Source organism: Chiloscyllium plagiosum, unplaced genomic scaffold, assembly GCF_037043375.1.
Source record: "Chiloscyllium plagiosum isolate Xiang-an unplaced genomic scaffold, Cpla_swu_hap1 HiC_scaffold_33, whole genome shotgun sequence".
In the NCBI taxonomy this organism is placed as follows: Eukaryota; Metazoa; Chordata; class Chondrichthyes; order Orectolobiformes; family Hemiscylliidae; genus Chiloscyllium; species Chiloscyllium plagiosum.
Genome location: NW_028270171.1, coordinates 13,403,670 through 13,421,451, shown reverse-complemented (window position 1 = coordinate 13,421,451; position 17,782 = coordinate 13,403,670). Strand labels below are relative to the sequence as shown.

Genomic DNA, 17,782 nt, shown 5'->3' with positions numbered 1-17,782 from the left:
AATCACCAATTTCATCATCCACCAGTTGTCAATTCTAATTGGCTTCTGGATCCAACTCCCATTCTGCGCTGAATGGACATGGCAGCTGATCGATTGATTAACAAGAGTGATTGGCCATCACTGATGATGTCATTTCCTGCTTAATAAAATGAGGTCTGCTCCTGGAGTATAAATAAAAGTCCAAAGGCTGTGGTGATTTAGGTAGAGTTGGTGGTAATTCTAAGTTTGTGTTTGGCCTGTGACTTAGTTTGGGTCGGCAAGTACTGCACTATTTGTCACAAAATGGCTTCCCAGATTTGTCAAAACTATCACCAGGATTGTGAAGCTGCTGTCAACAAGCAGATTAATCTGGAGCTCACTGCCTCCTATCTCTATCAGTCTTTGGTGAGTGTTGTCTCTATTTATAATTGCTTCTATTATGTGATGTAAACTCTTTATTTCTAATTAAATTGATGCTCTTATAGACTGGCTCTTGTAGCTCTTGCCTATTTCACAATTCAAGATAAATGTGGTGTTACAACAACAATGGGGTATGATACTGATGTGCAATAATGTATGCTCCTGTTTGTTCAGTGATGTTTCTGGGGTGCAGTGTCCTTGGTTCATATACAAATCCCTGATATGGCTGTCACAGGCAGCAACTGTCATTTCCCTGTGGTAGTCAAAACAGGATATTTTACAGGAATAGTTTAACCATTTTGTGGGTGGCATGATGGCACAGTGGTTAGCACTGCTGCCTCACGGTACCTGAGACCTGGGTTCAATTCCCACCTCTGACAACTGTCTGTGTGGAGTTTGCACGTTCTCCCCACTTCTGTCTGGGTTTCCTCTGGGTGCTCTGGTTTCTCCCACAGTCCAAAGACCTGCAGGTTAGGTGAATTGGCTGTGCTAAATTAACTGTCTTAGGTGAAGAGGTAAAATGGGTCTGTGTGGGTTGATCTTCAGTGGGTTCGTGTGGACATGGGCTGAAGGGCCTGTTTCCACATTGTAAGTAATCTAATTTAGGTCCACCATATGGTGGAATGGAGGTATCCATTGACTAGTTGCCTTTTTGCTACTCTAATGATTTCTGGTATGCTTGCATTTTCTGCTAATACCAAATAAGCATCATACTAGATTTGATACTGTAAAAGGGAGTTATGGCAGTGTTTACCAATGATACTTGGCTTATCTGAGCAGAGGTATTTAATGTCAGCCTGTGACTGGCCTCTGCTTAAGTAGGCTCCAGTTGAGGCCTATTTACCTTTCTGTATTATCCACTTGTGTGGGTGGTCAGGTAGCCACTGGTCCTCCATCCCTTCACCTGGAGGAAGAGTTGACTTGCTGAAGTGTTGGTGTACCCACAAGGTGGCTGGAGTGGTCTGAAACTTGATCCAATGACTGAAGAAATGGAGACCATCAAATCAGGATGGTATCAGAAATACAATGGCCCATGCTTTTCTTCCAGTAATGATCTGCCCATGTCCTTCTGAAGTGTTAGAATGTCCTATTGGGAAGGTGTTTAGTGAGTGCTGCAGGGTACCTGGTAGATAATGGACATTGAAGGGAGGTGGAGAATGCAGTACCAATGGAGTGGGCTGCTTTATCCTGGATGGTCTGCTTGAATATTGTAGGTACATTCATACAAACATGTGGTGAATATTCATCACACTCTGGGCTCTGTGTTTTAAAGGTTCTCTCTCATGATCTGAGGATGAAATCCCTAGAGCTCTGTTTGTTTGGAGGTGGGAACAGCTTTCATTGGTGAACCAGTTAGGTTTTTAATAAGGATGGATCACTCACTTCCACTCCGACCGGAGTTGTGTCCCTTCATAATCCTCAGCCAACTGTTGGGGCTCTGTCTGGATCTGTCAACCACTAAGTTGCCCAGACCCTAACCTTTCCTCATTAGAAAGGCAGTTGTATAGTGTATAATCCAGAGGTGATGCAGCTGGTCAAACCATTCTGCTTTATAAAAACAACTATCGACATTCTCTGGTAGAAGCACCAACAAAAGGAAACAGAATTTAAGACAATCCAACTACTTGGAACCCAATGGACTCAATTGCAACATAAAGGAGCTGTTCCCATCCCCACAACAGCCCAAAAACACCCCCTTTAGCAAATGGTAAATACAAACTCTGCTTCTTGCTGGCAGGAGAGTTTTCAGAGCATTCATGTAAGAAACATCTGTTGAAGCATGGAACCTAGTTTCAGAGTAACAGCGTCTCTGCTATGAGCAGTTTCTGCCTGTTAAAACAAACCAAGATTGGAGAATAACTGGCCACTCCCCTGTCATTGTTTGAAGAAGCTATTGCCAGACATGACAGCACCTCTGCCTTTCTGACCCATCTTGAAGGGGACATAACCCAAGGACAAAACAAGCTGCTTAAAGGAGTAGCATTAACATAACATTCACTTGTGAGCATGATGATTCAATGTTTGACTCAATTATGGGTGTAAATCTAATGGTTTGAACTACTCAAGTCAAACCAAGCATAGTGCTTTTCAGTTTACCTGCAGATGGTGTTACTAGCTTGATGTAATGGTTAGGCAGCATCCAAGGAACAGGAGAGTCGACGTTTCAGGCATAAGCCCTTCAGTGCTCCTGTTCCCTGGATGCTGCCTGACCTGCTGCGCTTTTCCAGCAACACATTTTCAGCTCTGATCTCCAGCATCTGCAGTCCTCATTTTCTCCTGATGTAATGGTTAATCAGGGTTGCATGAGGTTTTCCCTGTATTGGACTCTTCCTTGATCAAGTTACACTTTTCTAATCACTCAGTTGCTTGCTTACAATTCAAAGGCTCCTCGCACAGGCTTTCCTCAGCAAACCCCAGGTCCCCTCTCTCTCATTCCATTCCACTCATTCCCTTCCGTACTCTATGAACACATTGTCTGTCTGTACCACACATTTGATCAGTACAATCCCAATGATCTACAAGTTACACAAAACTCTCTCCTGACTAAACTAATGCCAGCAGTGTCCAACATCCACTTTTCTAGTTTAGCCCCAAAGGAATAATGTAGTGCCTTGCAGCAGCCTCATGATTACTTTCTCATTGAATGGCAGGACTGGATTGAGGGGATGAATGGCCTACAGTCCATGTTCTGATATCAGTTTTGTATCTCCATGTCCTGGTGACTGGGTATTACCCTCTGGTTAATGTTGAATGGAGTAGATTACACTTAGTACTCCAGTGGCTTTCCTTGTCATCCCACTGATCCCTTACCTTGTTTAAAGGTTTCGATTTCAGTCGGTTCCATGTAGAATATTTGAAATCTACCATCCTAGACCTGGTCTGCACAGAAACAGACCCTCGAAGCCACTCTTCCATGCCAGCCAGATATCCCACATTAATCTAGTCCCATTTGGCACATCACTCTAAATACCTCCTTCCTTTATTGCAGAGTTTCAGTCAAGATCTAATATCTTCCAATTCTAATGGTGTTAATGAGCAGAAACATGAATTTAGTCTCTCTCCTCTGATGCTGTACCAGACCTGCTGAGCAACTCCAGCTGTTTAATCCAAATTAAAACATGGATGTTGCATGTCCTCAGGAGGAAGCTGGGGTTAAAACCTGCTGGCTCACTGGACAACACTGGTATATAAAAATGGTTGAGAATGCAGAGGATTAATAACTGCTTGAATAGTCCATCTGATTGAGGGCTAAATTAGTCTCTACTTCTGACAACTAGAACTGGGGCCAGTGATGTGCTAATGGGATGGAAATGGTTCTCTTTCAGATGTCGTACTTTGACCGGGATGATGTTGCCCTACACCATTTCTCTCAGTTCTTCAAAGCTCAGTCCCAGGAGAAGCAGGAACATGCAGAGAAGCTGCTGAAATTCCAGAATCAGCGTGGAGGCAGAGTCCTCCTCCAGGATGTGAAGGTGGGAATGTTGGGGAGGGGAATGGCTGCTCTCCTGATGTGGCTTCAATCCATCAGTAACAGGGTTTGCTCATCCTGAAGGGGGAAGTGAAGAGCTGTTGCTTGTCTTTCCCATATGATCTCTTCCATCTCGCACTCACTGCATAGAAACAGGCCCTTTGGTCTACCATATCTATGCTGACCAAACTACACTCATCCCACCTACCTGCACTTAGTCCTTCGCCCACTATACCCTGGCATTTGAAGTATTTGTCCAGATGTTGCTGCAATGTCACTGGACTAGCTGCCTCCCCCACACTCAGGTGCTGCGTTCCATATTTCTCAAGGTTCCTGAGATCCCACTAAAACCCTTTCTCTTCAAATCATCCTCTGGACTTGAGGATGGTACTGGCACTGCACTGACTCAGTGCCAGTGACCCAGGTCCAATTCCAGCCTCTGGGAGCTGCTCAGTTTGCACATGGCACGAAGATCTGCAGGTCATTTTGGTCACGCTAGGTTGCCCAGTTTCCAGCAATACACAGGCTACATTTTTCTCTAAACATGATTACAGGGATGGGTTGGGGCAGTGTGGACCCTCTGGAGGGTTGATGTGGACAAATGGGCTAAATGACCTGCTTCATCCCACTGTCAGGATTCTGATTCTGATCCTGAACTGTCCTTTGTTTCCATGTTTCAGAAGCCAGAGAGGGATGAGTGGGGTAATGGTCTGCAGGCAATGCAGGTTGCCCTGGATCTGGAGAAGAATGTGAACCAGAGTTTGCTGGATCTACACCAACTCGCCACTGCCCAGACTGACCCTCATGTAAGCTTCACCTCCTCAGTCTCATCACTGCCTGACCCTCAGGGCAGCACCTCACTGGTTGGTCTTTGTGGGTTTGAAATTCAATAATGCAACATTTGGGGAGATGTGATTTGGTGATGCCAGTGTCAAACTGGGGTGTACAAAGTTATAACTAACACCAGGTTATAGTCCAACAGGCTTATTCAAAGCTCTAGCTTCCAAACTATACTCTTTGACCACCTGAAGAAGCAGCACTCTGAATGCCAGTGCTTCTGAATAAACCTGTTGGACAAAACCTGGTGTTGTGATTTTTAACTTTGTCCAGATGTAACATTGTAACCACCAGTGTGCATCTGGAATGATCAATATTACAACTCAGCAAGAAGGTCAAGGAGGAACTTGGATTGTAATCTGGTGGGAGTGCTGAAGTGACATTAGCCACTGAATCCTCACTCAGGACTGTTGCAATGTAATGATCACCATACACCACAATACAACTCAGCTCCACTTAAATGGCAACATGTGCCAGCTGAGAGGCTAATATATTCACCAGTCCAAAATCTCTAGATTGCTGGATTTTTCAGGATTGTCTAGAGCTAGTACTACCCAGTCTGTTTTGCAGTGGGAATTCTCCAAACTGTCTTGGATTGTGTTAATGTAATGAGTTGTAATATTCCTGTGTTGCAGCTGTGTGACTTCCTGGAGACCCACTATTTGGATGAGGAGGTTGAGATCATCAAGCGACTTGGGGACTACATCACCAACCTGAAGCGTCTGGGAGCTCCTGAGAATGGGCTGGGAGAGTACCTGTTTGACAGGCTCTCGCTGGAGGACAGCAGTTAGTGGGGCGTGGGGTACTGTCTGCTCTTGTCTGAATGCATTACTGACTTCACTTGGACAATCTGGCTCCTCCCTAGGGAGAAGGAATATGTTGGCAAGAATGTAATGGCTGTCCCACCTGAATGGAAATGAATAAAATGTTCGCTTGATCTTGTTTTTTGTCCATCCTTTGGACCACTGATCCTTCTCTCAAATTTGTTTGCTATCTCTGGGGGGACTTGATGTCAGTAATCATCCTGCAATTTGGCTCACATCACTGGACCAAATGTCATCTCTTCACTCTTACCTCAGCTGACACCCCACTGGACAGGAATAACTAGATGGAGTTGTTGTAACTAAAATTCAAGTTATCATGCCCCACATGTGAGGTTGATATCTTATACTCCAGATTGTAAGACCTTTTTAATGATACTTTTGTCCAAGAATTATACTTTTTTTTGGACTAATGCCTGCAGTTTTAGGCAAACAGTGGGCAGGGAAGTTTCCATTCCTCAAGACCAAACATCCATTTCTCTAGACACCCTAAATCTTTGATTCCAAGTTCACTTCCAGATTTGCCCATCAAATGTTCATCTCCACATCAATGCCTTTCTTCACTTTAGAAGGACTCCACAATTTGGAATCAAAAACTGCATGATGTGGGTGACCAGATCTGTTCACCTCTTTCTTATAGGCTTTGTGTGAGGTCCCTCAGGTTCTGGTTTCTACCCAGATGGGGGAACCAGCTAATGATAAGATCTCAATTTGTCTGGTTATAGAGTTCCATTGGGAGCTAACATGACCAGGATATTCTAAATGCTATTGTTTTCTTTTACCTCTGAGCCCAGCCTTAGGAGCCCATTGGGGTTCAGACCAGCACAGGGGCCTGTGATCTTCACCCCTTGCCTTGTTACAGCCCTTAGTGGGGGACACAGAGTGGCTCATTTCTCTATAGTCAGAATCAAACATGCAGCACCTGCTGAGCACCTTGATGAAATACCCATTCGAGCACAACTAGGAGTCAATCCACAGCAGGGGGAGTTCTTCCCAGCAGTAGCAATGTTCTCCCACTGTCTCTCCCTCACTTTCATGTACCTCCCTATCTGAAGACTCACTCCTAACACTGCTCCTGTGCTTTCAATAAACCTCAAGCCTGCCCACCCAGAGCTGGGATAATTCACTGCAGACACACATTCCTGGGCCTCAGCTGAAGAAATTCTCCTGAACTGCATTGAATTCATACACATGCTCTCGTCATCGCCTACAGCTGAAATGAGCAGGATGACAGTGATCTGGGAATAACACAGCAATGCTTGAGGTTAGATGCTTCCATCTGATTTACTCTTGCTGCTAAAGTCAGCAGTTTGCAGTCCAAGCTGATCCTAGCTTCCTCCCAGCTTCCCATGTGCTGAAGGATTCTCCTGATGCAGTTTGATTTGACCCAGTGATGTTGAAGGAGCAGTGATTTCTCTCCAAGTTGGGGAGTGCTGTCATTCTGAAAGGAAACCTGGAGATGCTGACTCTCCTGTACAGCTGTTCCTTCATCTTTGGGGTTTCAGGGATCGTGGGTTAGGGAGGGGGCTCTCCTGGTGATTGTTTGAGTGAATTTTGTAGTGAGCATACACTGCAGCCTTCAGGGAGGGTTTAGGTCCTTAACGTATTTATTCCCAACGTAAAACCTTTTATTGTAAACAATCAAGTCATGCCGACATACTGTCTACAGTGCAGGCTGAGGCCATTCAGCCCATTGAGTCTGCACCAATTATCTGAACAGCATCCTGTTCAGACCCACCCAATCCTCTTAACCCTGCATTTCCCATGGCCGATTCACCGATCCTGCACATCTTTGGACTGTGGGAGGAAACTGGAGCACTCATAGGAAACCCACACAGGCACAAGGAGAGCATGCACACTCTATACACACATACACTCACCCAAGGCTGGAATCAAACCCAGGTCCCTGGTGCTGAGGCAGCAGTGCTAACCACTGATCCACCACACCATCCTAAAGAAACATGCTGTTGCACACCAGTAGAGTCATACACCACTGAAGCAGACCATTTGGCCCAACCTGTCCATGCCGACCAGATTTCCAAAACTGTACCAGTTGCCCTTGCCTGCATTTGGCCCATGTCCCTCTAAAACCTTCCCATTCATGTATCCGTCCAATTGTCTTTTAAATGTTATAATTGTACCCGCCTCCACCACTTCCTCTGGCAGCTCGTTCCATGTCCACAGCACCCTCTCTCTGAAAAGGTTGCCCCTCACATCACTATTTTAATCTTTCCCCTCTCACCTTTAGCCTATGCCCCTCTAGTGTTGCACTCCCACACCCCATCACAGTGTGGTTTTTATTGGTCAATCTTCAGTGTGCCAATCAGAAGGCTGCATTTCGTGCCCAGCCGCAGTAACCCTTCAGGAGGTGGTGATGAGCTGGTTATTACAGCCCACCAGGTGTGGGAGAGACCAGAATGCTGCTGCTGCTGCTGCTGAGGGGGGCTTCCGGGACTTGGATTCAGAAACAGTGATATTGTTCCAACTCAGGATGGCGAGAGATTTCCCTGGGGCTTCGTCAGTGTTCTTGGGGCTGCATTCAGCCAGAAAATTGGAAAGTATTCCACCACTTTTTATAACTTTGGTCTTGTAGATGGTGGAGAGGCTTTGGAAATTCAGGAGTTGAGAAATTCACAACAGAATTCCCAGCCTCTGACCTGCTCTCATCGCCATGAATATTTATCAGGGTTGACTCTGACCATGGTTCCATGTATAATACTCAAACTTGTAACTCAATCTGACAAGTAATGGCTAGACTGTAACCTGGTATTTGAATCAGATACTGGGTCAAAGTAACTTGCTTCCACCAATCCATCCGTCAAGGCTGTGATCATCCCCTAACATTGAGTGGGGACCTTCAATCCCCAAACTCTCACAGCCCACCACTCCACTGGAGGCTGCTCAGTTCAACACATTCAACTTTATGTTGCGATTCTCTCATGTCCATTAAGATGTGAGTATGGACCACATCGAGTTGGGAGGCCAGTTTCTGAGCTGTACGTTCGACAGAATACAATGTAAACGGGATCAGGATCAGAATCAGAATCTCTCCACTTGGAAACACCCTTGAGTTGAGGGCTAGTTCATCTTGAAACAATTAAAAACTGAACATGGAGTTGAAAAGTTGATCATGCAATATGTTTCTAACAGCAATTTAAACATGGAAGCCTGAGGCCTACTACATGGCTGACACACTCAGCACATTTACCGTTTTGGTTTTAAACTGGGCTTCCTGAGACCTAAGGTCACAGAGATCACAGCAGATTCAGAAAGGATCCACAAAGTACATCAGTTGCCTGCAGTAGATTACCCAAAAGCACTTCATTTCTGTCACTGTCAATCAATAGGCAAATGTTTAATGTCAACAAAATCTAGCCATTTTTCAATAGACTCCCAACACTGTCATTCAGAAGGTAGGAAGACAAATTCCTCAGAGTAACAAACTAACAAAGTTCTGCAAATCTGTTTTCAGCATGTCTTAATACACAAGCTCAAATACGATAGTAAAATTTCAGAGTATGTTTTAATCTCATTTTCAGGTAGATATACTCAGAGAATTTGCACTTGTGTAAGAGGTCAATCACTAATTTCATCATCGACCAGTTGTCAATTCTAATTGGCTTCTGGATCCAATTCCCATTCTGCGCTGAATGGACATGGCAGCTGATCGATTGATTCACAAGAGTGATTGGCCATCACTGATGATGTCATTTCCTGCTTAATAAAATGAGGTCTGCTCCTGGAATATAAATAAAAGTCCAAAGGCTGTGGTGATTTAGGTAGAGTTGGTGGTAATTTTAAGTTTGTGGTTGGTCTGTGATTTGTCTTGGGTCGGCAGGTAGTGCAATATTTGTCACAAAATGGCTTCCCAGGTGTGTCAAAACTATCACCAGGATTGTGAAGCTGCTGTCAACAAGCAGATTAACCTGGAGCTCACTGCCTCCTATCTCTATCAGTCTTTGGTGAGTGTTGTCTCTATTTATAATTGCTTCTATTATGTGAAGTAAAGTTTTCCTTATTTCAAATCAACTTGATACTCCTGTAGATGGACTTTTGTCGCTCTTACCTGTTTCACATTTCAAGACAAATGTGGTGTTACAGCAACAATGGTGTATGATACTGATGTGCAATAATGTATGCAAGGTGAAGTGTTCTTGGTTAGTGTACAATTCCCTGATATGGCTGTCATAGGCAGTAACTGTCACTTCCCTAGGGTTGTCAAAACAGGATATTTTACAGGAATAACTTAGAAACCATTTAGGTCAACCATATGGATGTATGCATTGACCAGCTGCCTTTCTGCTGCTTTAATGTATTCTGGTATGTTTGATTTTATCTTCTGCTAATGCTAAATAACTATCATACTAGTTTTGATACTGTAAAAGTGAGTTATGGCAGTGTTTATCAATGATACTTGGCTTATCTGAGCAGAGATATTTAATGTCAGCCTGTGACTGGCCTCCACTTCTGTATGCTCCAGTTGAGGCCTATTTAGCTCTCTGTATTATCCACTTGTGTGGGTGGTCAGGTAGCCACTTGTTGTCCATCCCCTCACCTGGAGGAAGAGTCAATTTGCTGAAGTGTTGGTGTACCCACAAGGTGGCTGAAGTAGTCTGAAATTTGACTCTGACTGAAGAAATTGAGACCATCAAATCAGGATGGTATGAGCATTAAAATGGTCCACTTTTTTCCAGTAATGATTTGCCCATGCCCTTCTGAAGTGTTAGAATGTCCTATTTGGAAGGTGTTTAGTGAGTGCTGCAGGATACCTGGTAGATAATGGACATTGAATGGTGGTGGAGAATGCAGTACCAATGGAGTGGGCTGTTTTATCCTGGATGGTGTCTGCTTGAATATTGTAGGTACACTCATCCAGACATGTGGTGAATATTCATCACACTCTGGGCTCTGTGTTTTAAAGGTTCTCTCTCATGAGATGAGGATGAAATCCCTAGAGCTCTGTTTGATGGAGGTGGGAACAGCTTTCATTGGTGAACCAGTTAGGTTTTTAATAAGGATGGATCACTCACTTCCACTCTGACCTGAGTTGTGCCCCTTCATAATCCTCAACCAACTGTTGGGGCTCTGTCTGGATCTGTCAAAACCACTAAGGTTGCCCAGATCCTAACCTTTCCTCATTAGAAAGGCAGTTGTATAGTGTATAATCCAGGGGTGATGCAGCTGGTCAAACCATTCTGCTTTATACAAACAACTATCGACATTCTCTGGTAGAAGCACCAACAAAAGGAAACAGGAATTTAAGACAATCCAGCTACTTGGAACCCAATGGACTCAATTGCAACATAAAGGAGCTGTTCCCAGCCCAAAAACACCCCTTTAGCAAATGGTAAATACAAACACTGCTTCTTGCTGGCAGGAGAGTTTTCAAAGCATTCATGTAAGAAACATCTGTTGAAGCATGGAACCTAGTTTCAGAGTAACAGCTTCTCTGCTACTCGCAGTTTCTGCCTGTTAAAACAAACCAAGATTGGAGAATAACTGGCCACTCCCCTGTCATTGTTTGAAGAAGCTATTGCCAGACATGGCAGCACCTCTGCCTTTATGACCCATCTTGAGGGGGACACAAACCAAGGATGAAACGAGCTGCTTAAGGAGTAGCATTAACATAACATTCACTTGTGAGCATGATGGTTCAATGTATGAGTCAAATATGGGTGTAAATCTAATGGCTTAAACTGCTCAAGTCAAACCAAGCATAGTGCTTTTCAGTTTACCCACGGATGGTGTCACTAGATTGATGTAATGGTTAATCAGCGTCGCATGAGGTTTTCCCTGTATTGGACTCTTCCTTAATCGAGTTACTCTTCTAATCGCTCAGTTGCTTGCTTACAATTCAAAGGCTCCTCGCACAGGCTTTCCTCAGCAAACCCTGGGTCCCCTTTCTCTCATTCCATTCCACTCATTCCCTTCCATACTCTGATATGAACACATTCTACTGATCAAACGTATGGTACAGACAATCCCAATGATCTACAAGTTGCACAAAACTCTTTTTCCTGACTAAATTAGTGCCAGCAGTGTCCAACATCCACTTTTCTAGTTTAGCCCCAAATGAATAATGTAGTGCCTTGCAGCAGCCTCATGGTTACTTTCTCATTGAATGGCAGGACTGGCTTGAAGGGCTGAATGGCCTACAGTCCGTGTTCTGATATCAGTTTTGTATCTCCATGTCCTGGTGACTGGGTATTACCCTCTGGTTAATGTTGACTGGAGTAGACTGCACTTAGTACTCCAGTGGCTTTCCTTGTCACCCAACTGAACCCTCACCTTGTTAAAGGTTACAACTTCAGTTAGTTTCATGCAGAATATTTGAAATTTACCATCTCAGACCGTGTCTGCACAGAAACAGACCCTCTAAGCCACTCTTCCATGCCAGCCAGATATCCTGCATTAATATAGTCCCATTTGGCACATATCACTCTAAATACCTCCCATTCATATACCCATCCAGATGCCTTTGAAATGTGGTAATTGTACCAGCCTCCACTACTTCCTTTGGCAGCTCATTCAATACAACACCTTCTGGAAAAAGCTGCCTCTTGAGTCCATTGATGTCCATCCCTCATGTTAACCCTGTGCTGTCTAGCTTTGGACCCCTACCATGAATACATCCCGCACTCTAGTTTCCTTTTTGAAGAGTTTGTCAATGTCTAATATCTTCCAATTCTAATGGTGTTAATGAGCAGAAACATGAATTTAGTGTTTCTCTCCTCTGATGCTATACCAGACCTGCTGAGCAACTCTCCAGCTGTTTAAGCTAAATTAAAACATGGATGTTGCATGTCCTCAGGAGGAAGCTGGGGTTAAGAGCTGCTGGCTCACTGGACAACCATGATATATTAAAATCATTTGAGAATGCAGAGGATTAATAACTGCTTGAATAGTCAGTCTGATTGAGGGCTAAATTAGTCTCAATTCTCCCAACGAGAATTGGGGCCAGTGATGTGTTAATGGGATATAAACGGTTCTCTTTCAGATGTCGTACTTTGACCGGGATGATGTTGCCCTGCACCATTTCTCCCAGTTCTTCAAAGCTCAGTCCCAGGAGAAGCAGGAACATGCAGAGAAGCTGCTGAAATTCCAGAATCAGCGTGGAGGCAGAGTCCTCCTCCAGGATGTGAAGGTGGGAATGTTGGGGAGGGGAATGGCTGCTCTCATGATGTGGCTTCAATCCATCAGTAACAGGGTTTGCTCAACCTGAAGGGGTGGGGGGAATTGAAGAGCTGTTGCTGGACTTTCCCATCTGATCTCTTCCATCTCCAAGTCATGGCATAGAAACAGGCCTTTTGGTCTACCATATCTATGCTGACCAAACTACACTAATCCCATCTACCTGCTCTTAGTCATTATCCCACTGTGCCCGAGTATTTAAAGTATTTGTCCAGATGTTGCTGCCATGTCACTGGACTAGCTGCCTCCCCCACACTCAGGTGCTGCATTCCATATTTCTCAAGTTTCCTGAGATCCCACTAAACCCCTTCTCCTCAAACCATCCTCTGGACTTGAGGATGGTACTGGCACTGCAGTGTCTCAGTGCCAGTGACCCAGGTCCAATTCCAGCCTCTGGGAACTGATCAGTTTGTACACTGCACAAAGATGTGCTGGTCAGTTTGGTCATGCTCGGTTGCCCAGTTTCCAGGGATACACAGGCTACATTTTCCCTAAACAGGATTACAGGGATGGGTTGGGGCAGTGTGGACCCTCTGGAGGGTTGATGTGGACAAATGGGCTAAATGACCTGCTTCATCCCACTGTCAGGATTCTGATTCTGATCCTTAACTGTCCTTTGTTTCCATGTTTCAGAAGCCAGAGAGGGATGAGTGGGGTAACGGTCTGCAGGCAATGCAGGTTGCCCTGGATCTGGAGAAGAATGTGAACCAGAGTTTGCTGGATCTACACAAACTCGCTACTGCCCAGACTGACCCTCATGTAAGCTTCACCACCTCCTCATTCTCATCATTGCCTGACCCTCAGGGCAGCACTTCACTGGTTGGTCTTTGTGGGTTTGAAATTCAATAATGCAACATTTGGCGAGATGTGATTTGGAGATGCCAGTGTCAAACTGGGGTGTATAAAGTTATAACTAACACCAGGTTATAGTCCAACAGGCTTATTCAAAGCTCTAGCTTTCAAACTAATACTCTTTGACCACCTGAAGAAGGAGCAGTGCTTCTGAATAAATTTGGTGGACAATAACCTGGTGTTGTGATTTTTAACTTTGCCCAGATGTAACATTGTAACCACCAGTGTGCATCTGGAATGATCAATATTACAACTCTTCAGCAATAAGGTCAAGGAGGAACTTTGATTGTAATCTGGTGGGAGTGCTGAAGTGATATTGGCCACTGAATCCTCACTCAGGACTGTTGCAGTGTAATGGTCACCATTCACCACAATACAACTTGGCTCCACTTAAACAGCAAGATGTGCCAGCTGAAAGGCTGATTTATATTCAACAGTACAAAAGCTCTCGTTGCTGGATTTTTCAGGGTTGTCCAGAGCTAGCACTGCCCAGTCTGTTTTGCAGTGGGAATTGTAACATTGTCTTGGATTGTGCTAATGTAATGAGTTGTAATATTCCTGTGTTCCAGCTGTGTGACTTCCTGGAGACTCACTATTTGGATGAGGAGGTTGAGATCATCAAGCGACTTGGGGACTACATCACCAACCTGAAGCGTCTGGGAGCTCCTGAGAATGGGCTGGGAGAGTACCTGTTTGACAGGCTCTCGCTGGAGGACAGCAGTTAGTGGGGCCTGGGGTACTGTCTGCTCTTGTCTGAATGCATTACTGACTTCACTTGGACAATCTGGCTCCTCCCTAGGGAGAAGGAATGTTTGCAAGAATGTAATGACTGTACCACCTGAATGGAAATGAATAAAACCCTGTACGTACCTTACTGATTGTCCATCATTCCGATTACTGATCCTTCACTCACATTTGTTAGTGATTTCTGGAGAGCTTGATGCCAGTAAATCACTCTGCAATTTGGCTCATATACTGGACTAAAACACCTGACCTCACTAAATGTATCCTCTTCACTCTTTCCCCTCTCCCTCTCCTCAGCCAACCCTCTGCACCCCATTGGACAGGAATAACTAGATGGAGCTAAAATTCAAGCTATCCTGCCCAGAATGTGAGGTTGGGTGTTTTACACTTAGGTTTAATACTCCATTTAATGATTCTTTTTGTCCAAGAATTATACTATTCTGGTCTATTGCCTACAGTTGTAGGCAAATCAGTGTGCAAGGAAGTTTGTGTTCCTCTTCAAAAGATCAACTTGAGATATCAATTTCCCTAGACACCCCACATCTTTGATTCCATGTTCGCTTCCAATTTCCCCATGAAGTGTTCACCCCAACATCAATGTCTTTAGAAGTACTCCACAACATGGACCCAAACTGCATGATCTGGGTGATAAGATCTGTTCACCTCTTCCTCCAGGCCTTGTTAGAGGTCCATCAGGCTGGATAGAGGAACCAGCCAACCTGGGAATGATATGATCCCAACCTGTCTCGTCTAACTCCTAATGGAACTCTAACATGACCTGGATATTCTAAATGCTGCTGTTTTCTTTACTTGAGCCTAGCCTCTGGAGCCAGTCAGGGTTCAAAACAGGACTAGCACAGAGGCCTGTAATCTTCACCCCTTGCCTTGTTACAGCCAGTAGCAGTGGGGTATGTCAACCAGTTCATTTATCTGTAGTGAGCCAAACATGCAGCTCCTGATGAGCACCTTGATTAAATACCCATTCTAGCACAACTAGGAGTCAATTGACACCAGGGGGAGCTTTTCCTAGCAATATTATCCTACTATATCTCCCTCACTTTTATGTACCTCCCTATCTGAAGACTCACTCCTAACACCGCTCCTGCACTTTCAATAGACTTCATGCCTGCCCACCTGTTTTAAAAAATTCTCAAGGTCAGGTTCGTAGGAGAGTAGTCTGACACAGAACAAACGACCAAGAGGCGAGTCTGCTAGAATATGAGCATTTTAATCCCCGCAGCGTCGCCACAACCAGGTCTCATACTTACAACGGGTCTGGCTTATACTCACTCTACATGTTACCGGAACTGGGAGCCGTCAGTTCTCGTAGAGCGGTTGCCAACAACCCACGCTCGGCGGTTAAACGTAACCCCGGAGCAGACTCACCGAACTGGAGACTTTTCCAGCTGATATACTCTTTTCCAGATATAAACATTCATGTGAACAGCAGAGCAAGGCTAAAAAACACATTCCATTCTGGTTACATACAGATAAGAAGATTCACACGGGGAGGTGTGTAATAAGATTCACACGGGACTAAGCAACACCTCCATTCCGGTTAGATTCACACATGTATTGGGACATAATTTTTAACCGTTTCACCACATTCCACTGCTTGGCCCAATACATGTGTTACATTATGATTCACACATGTATTGGGACATAATTTTACACCACACCACCCAGAGCTGGGATAATTCACTGCAGACACACATTCCTGGGAGTCAGCTGAAGAAATTCTCCTGAGCTGCATTGAATTAATACACATGCTCTCATCGTCACCTACGGCTGAAATGAGCAGGATGATAGTGATCTGGGAATAACACAGCAATGCCTGAGGTTAGATGCTTCCATCTGATTTACTCTTGCTGCTACAGTCAGCAGTTTGCAGTCCAAGCTGATCCTAGCTTCCTCCCAGCTTCCCATGTGCTGAAGGATTCTCCTGATGCAGTTTGATTTGACCCAGTGATGTTGAAGGAGCAATGATTTCTCTCCAAGTTGGGGAGTGCTGTCATTCTGAAAGGAAACCTGGAGATGCTGACTCTCCTGTACAGCTGCACCTTCATCTTTGGGGGTTTCAGGGATCATGGGTTAGGGAGGGGGCTCTCCTGGTGACTGTTTGAGTGAATTTTGTAGTGAGCATACACTGCAGCCTTCAGGGAGGGTTTAGGTCCTTAACATATTTATTCCCCAACGTAAAACCTTTTATTGTAAACAATCAAGTCATGCTGACATACTCTCTACAGTGCAGGCTGAGGCCATTCAGCCCATTGAGTCTGCACCAATTATCTGAACAGCATCCTGTTCAGACCCCACCCAATCCTCTTAACCCTGCATTTCCCATGGCCGATTCACCGATCCTGCACATCTTTGGACTGTGGAAGGAAACTGGAGCACTCATAGGAAACCCACACAGGCACAAGGAGAGCACGCACACTCTATACACACACACACGCACACTCTCTGCGTCCGCACACTCTCTGCGTCCACACACTCACCCGAGGCTGGAATCAAACCCAGGTCCCTGGTGCTGTGAGGCAGCAGTGCTAACCACTGAGCCATCACACCATCCAAAAGAAACATGCTGTTGCACACCAGTAGAGTCATAGAGTCATACATCACAGAAGCAGACCCTTTGGCCCAACCTGTCCATGCCGACCAGATTTCCAAAACTGTACCAGTTGCCCTTGCCTGCATTTGGCCCATGTCCCTCTAAAACCTTCCCATTCATGTATCCATCCAAATGTCTTTTAAATGTTATAATTGTACCCGCCTCCACACTTCCTCTGGCAGCTCGTTCCATGTCCACAGTACACTCTCTCTGAAAAGGTTGCCCCTCACATCCCTATTTTAATCGTTCTCCTCTCACCTTAAGCCTATGCCCCTCTAGTGTTACACTCCCACACCCTGTCGCAGGGTATTTTTTTTATTTGGTCAATCTTCAGTGTGCCAATCACAAGGCTCCGTTGCGTGCCCAGCCGCAGTTACCCTTCAGGAGGTGGTGATGGGCTGGTTATTACAGCCCACCTGGTGTGGGAGAGACAATAATGCTGCTGCTGCTGCTGCTGAGGGGGGGGGCTTCCGGGACTTGGATTCAGAAACAGTGATATTGTTCCACCTCAGGATGGCGAGAGATTTCCCTGGGGCTTCGTCAGTGTTCTTGGGGCTGTATTCAGCCAGAAGATTGGAAAGTATTCCTCAACTTTTCCTTCCAGATGGTGGAGAGGCTTTGGAAAGTCAGGAGTTGAGAAATTTACAACAGAATTTCCAGCCTCTGACTTGCTCTCATCGCCGTGAATATTTATGAGGGTTGACCTCTGATCATGGTTCCATGTTTAATATCCAAACTTGTAACTCAATCCAACAAGACTGTAACCTGGTATTTGAATCAGATACTGGGTCAAAGTAACTTGCTTCCACCAATCCATCCGTCAAGACTGTGATCATCCCCTAACATTGAGTGGGGACC

The 17,782-nt window shown here is 45.0% G+C and overlaps 2 protein-coding genes across 2 annotated transcripts; both read left to right on the top strand.

Annotated features, from left to right (window-relative positions):
- The first annotated feature begins 282 nt into the window (after positions 1-282).
- On the top strand, positions 283-5,496 carry LOC148141217 (ferritin, middle subunit-like). Its single transcript, XM_087978035.1, has 4 exons — positions 283-384; positions 3,726-3,872; positions 4,549-4,674; positions 5,341-5,496. The coding sequence occupies exons 1-4, from the start codon at positions 283-285 to the stop codon at positions 5,494-5,496; spliced, it is 531 nt and encodes a 176-aa protein (XP_087834161.1).
- A 3,890-nt stretch (positions 5,497-9,386) lies between these two features.
- Positions 9,387-14,294, top strand: LOC148141216 (ferritin, middle subunit-like). Its single transcript, XM_087978100.1, has 4 exons — positions 9,387-9,488; positions 12,524-12,670; positions 13,351-13,476; positions 14,139-14,294. Exons 1-4 carry the CDS (start codon positions 9,387-9,389, stop codon positions 14,292-14,294), a joined length of 531 nt encoding a protein of 176 aa, XP_087834226.1.
- The last annotated feature ends 3,488 nt before the right edge of the window (positions 14,295-17,782 follow it).

Coding starts and splice junctions, on each gene's coding strand:
- LOC148141216 (XM_087978100.1), top strand. CDS start 9,387: ATGGCTTCCCAGGTGTGTCAAAACTATCACCAGGATTGTGAAGCTGCT. Junction 9,489..12,523: donor CCTATCTCTATCAGTCTTTG/GTGAGTGTTGTC, acceptor GTTCTCTTTCAG/ATGTCGTACTTTGACCGGGA. Junction 12,671..13,350: donor TCCTCCTCCAGGATGTGAAG/GTGGGAATGTTG, acceptor TCCATGTTTCAG/AAGCCAGAGAGGGATGAGTG.
- LOC148141217 (XM_087978035.1), top strand. CDS start 283: ATGGCTTCCCAGATTTGTCAAAACTATCACCAGGATTGTGAAGCTGCT. Junction 385..3,725: donor CCTATCTCTATCAGTCTTTG/GTGAGTGTTGTC, acceptor GTTCTCTTTCAG/ATGTCGTACTTTGACCGGGA. Junction 4,675..5,340: donor CTGCCCAGACTGACCCTCAT/GTAAGCTTCACC, acceptor CCTGTGTTGCAG/CTGTGTGACTTCCTGGAGAC.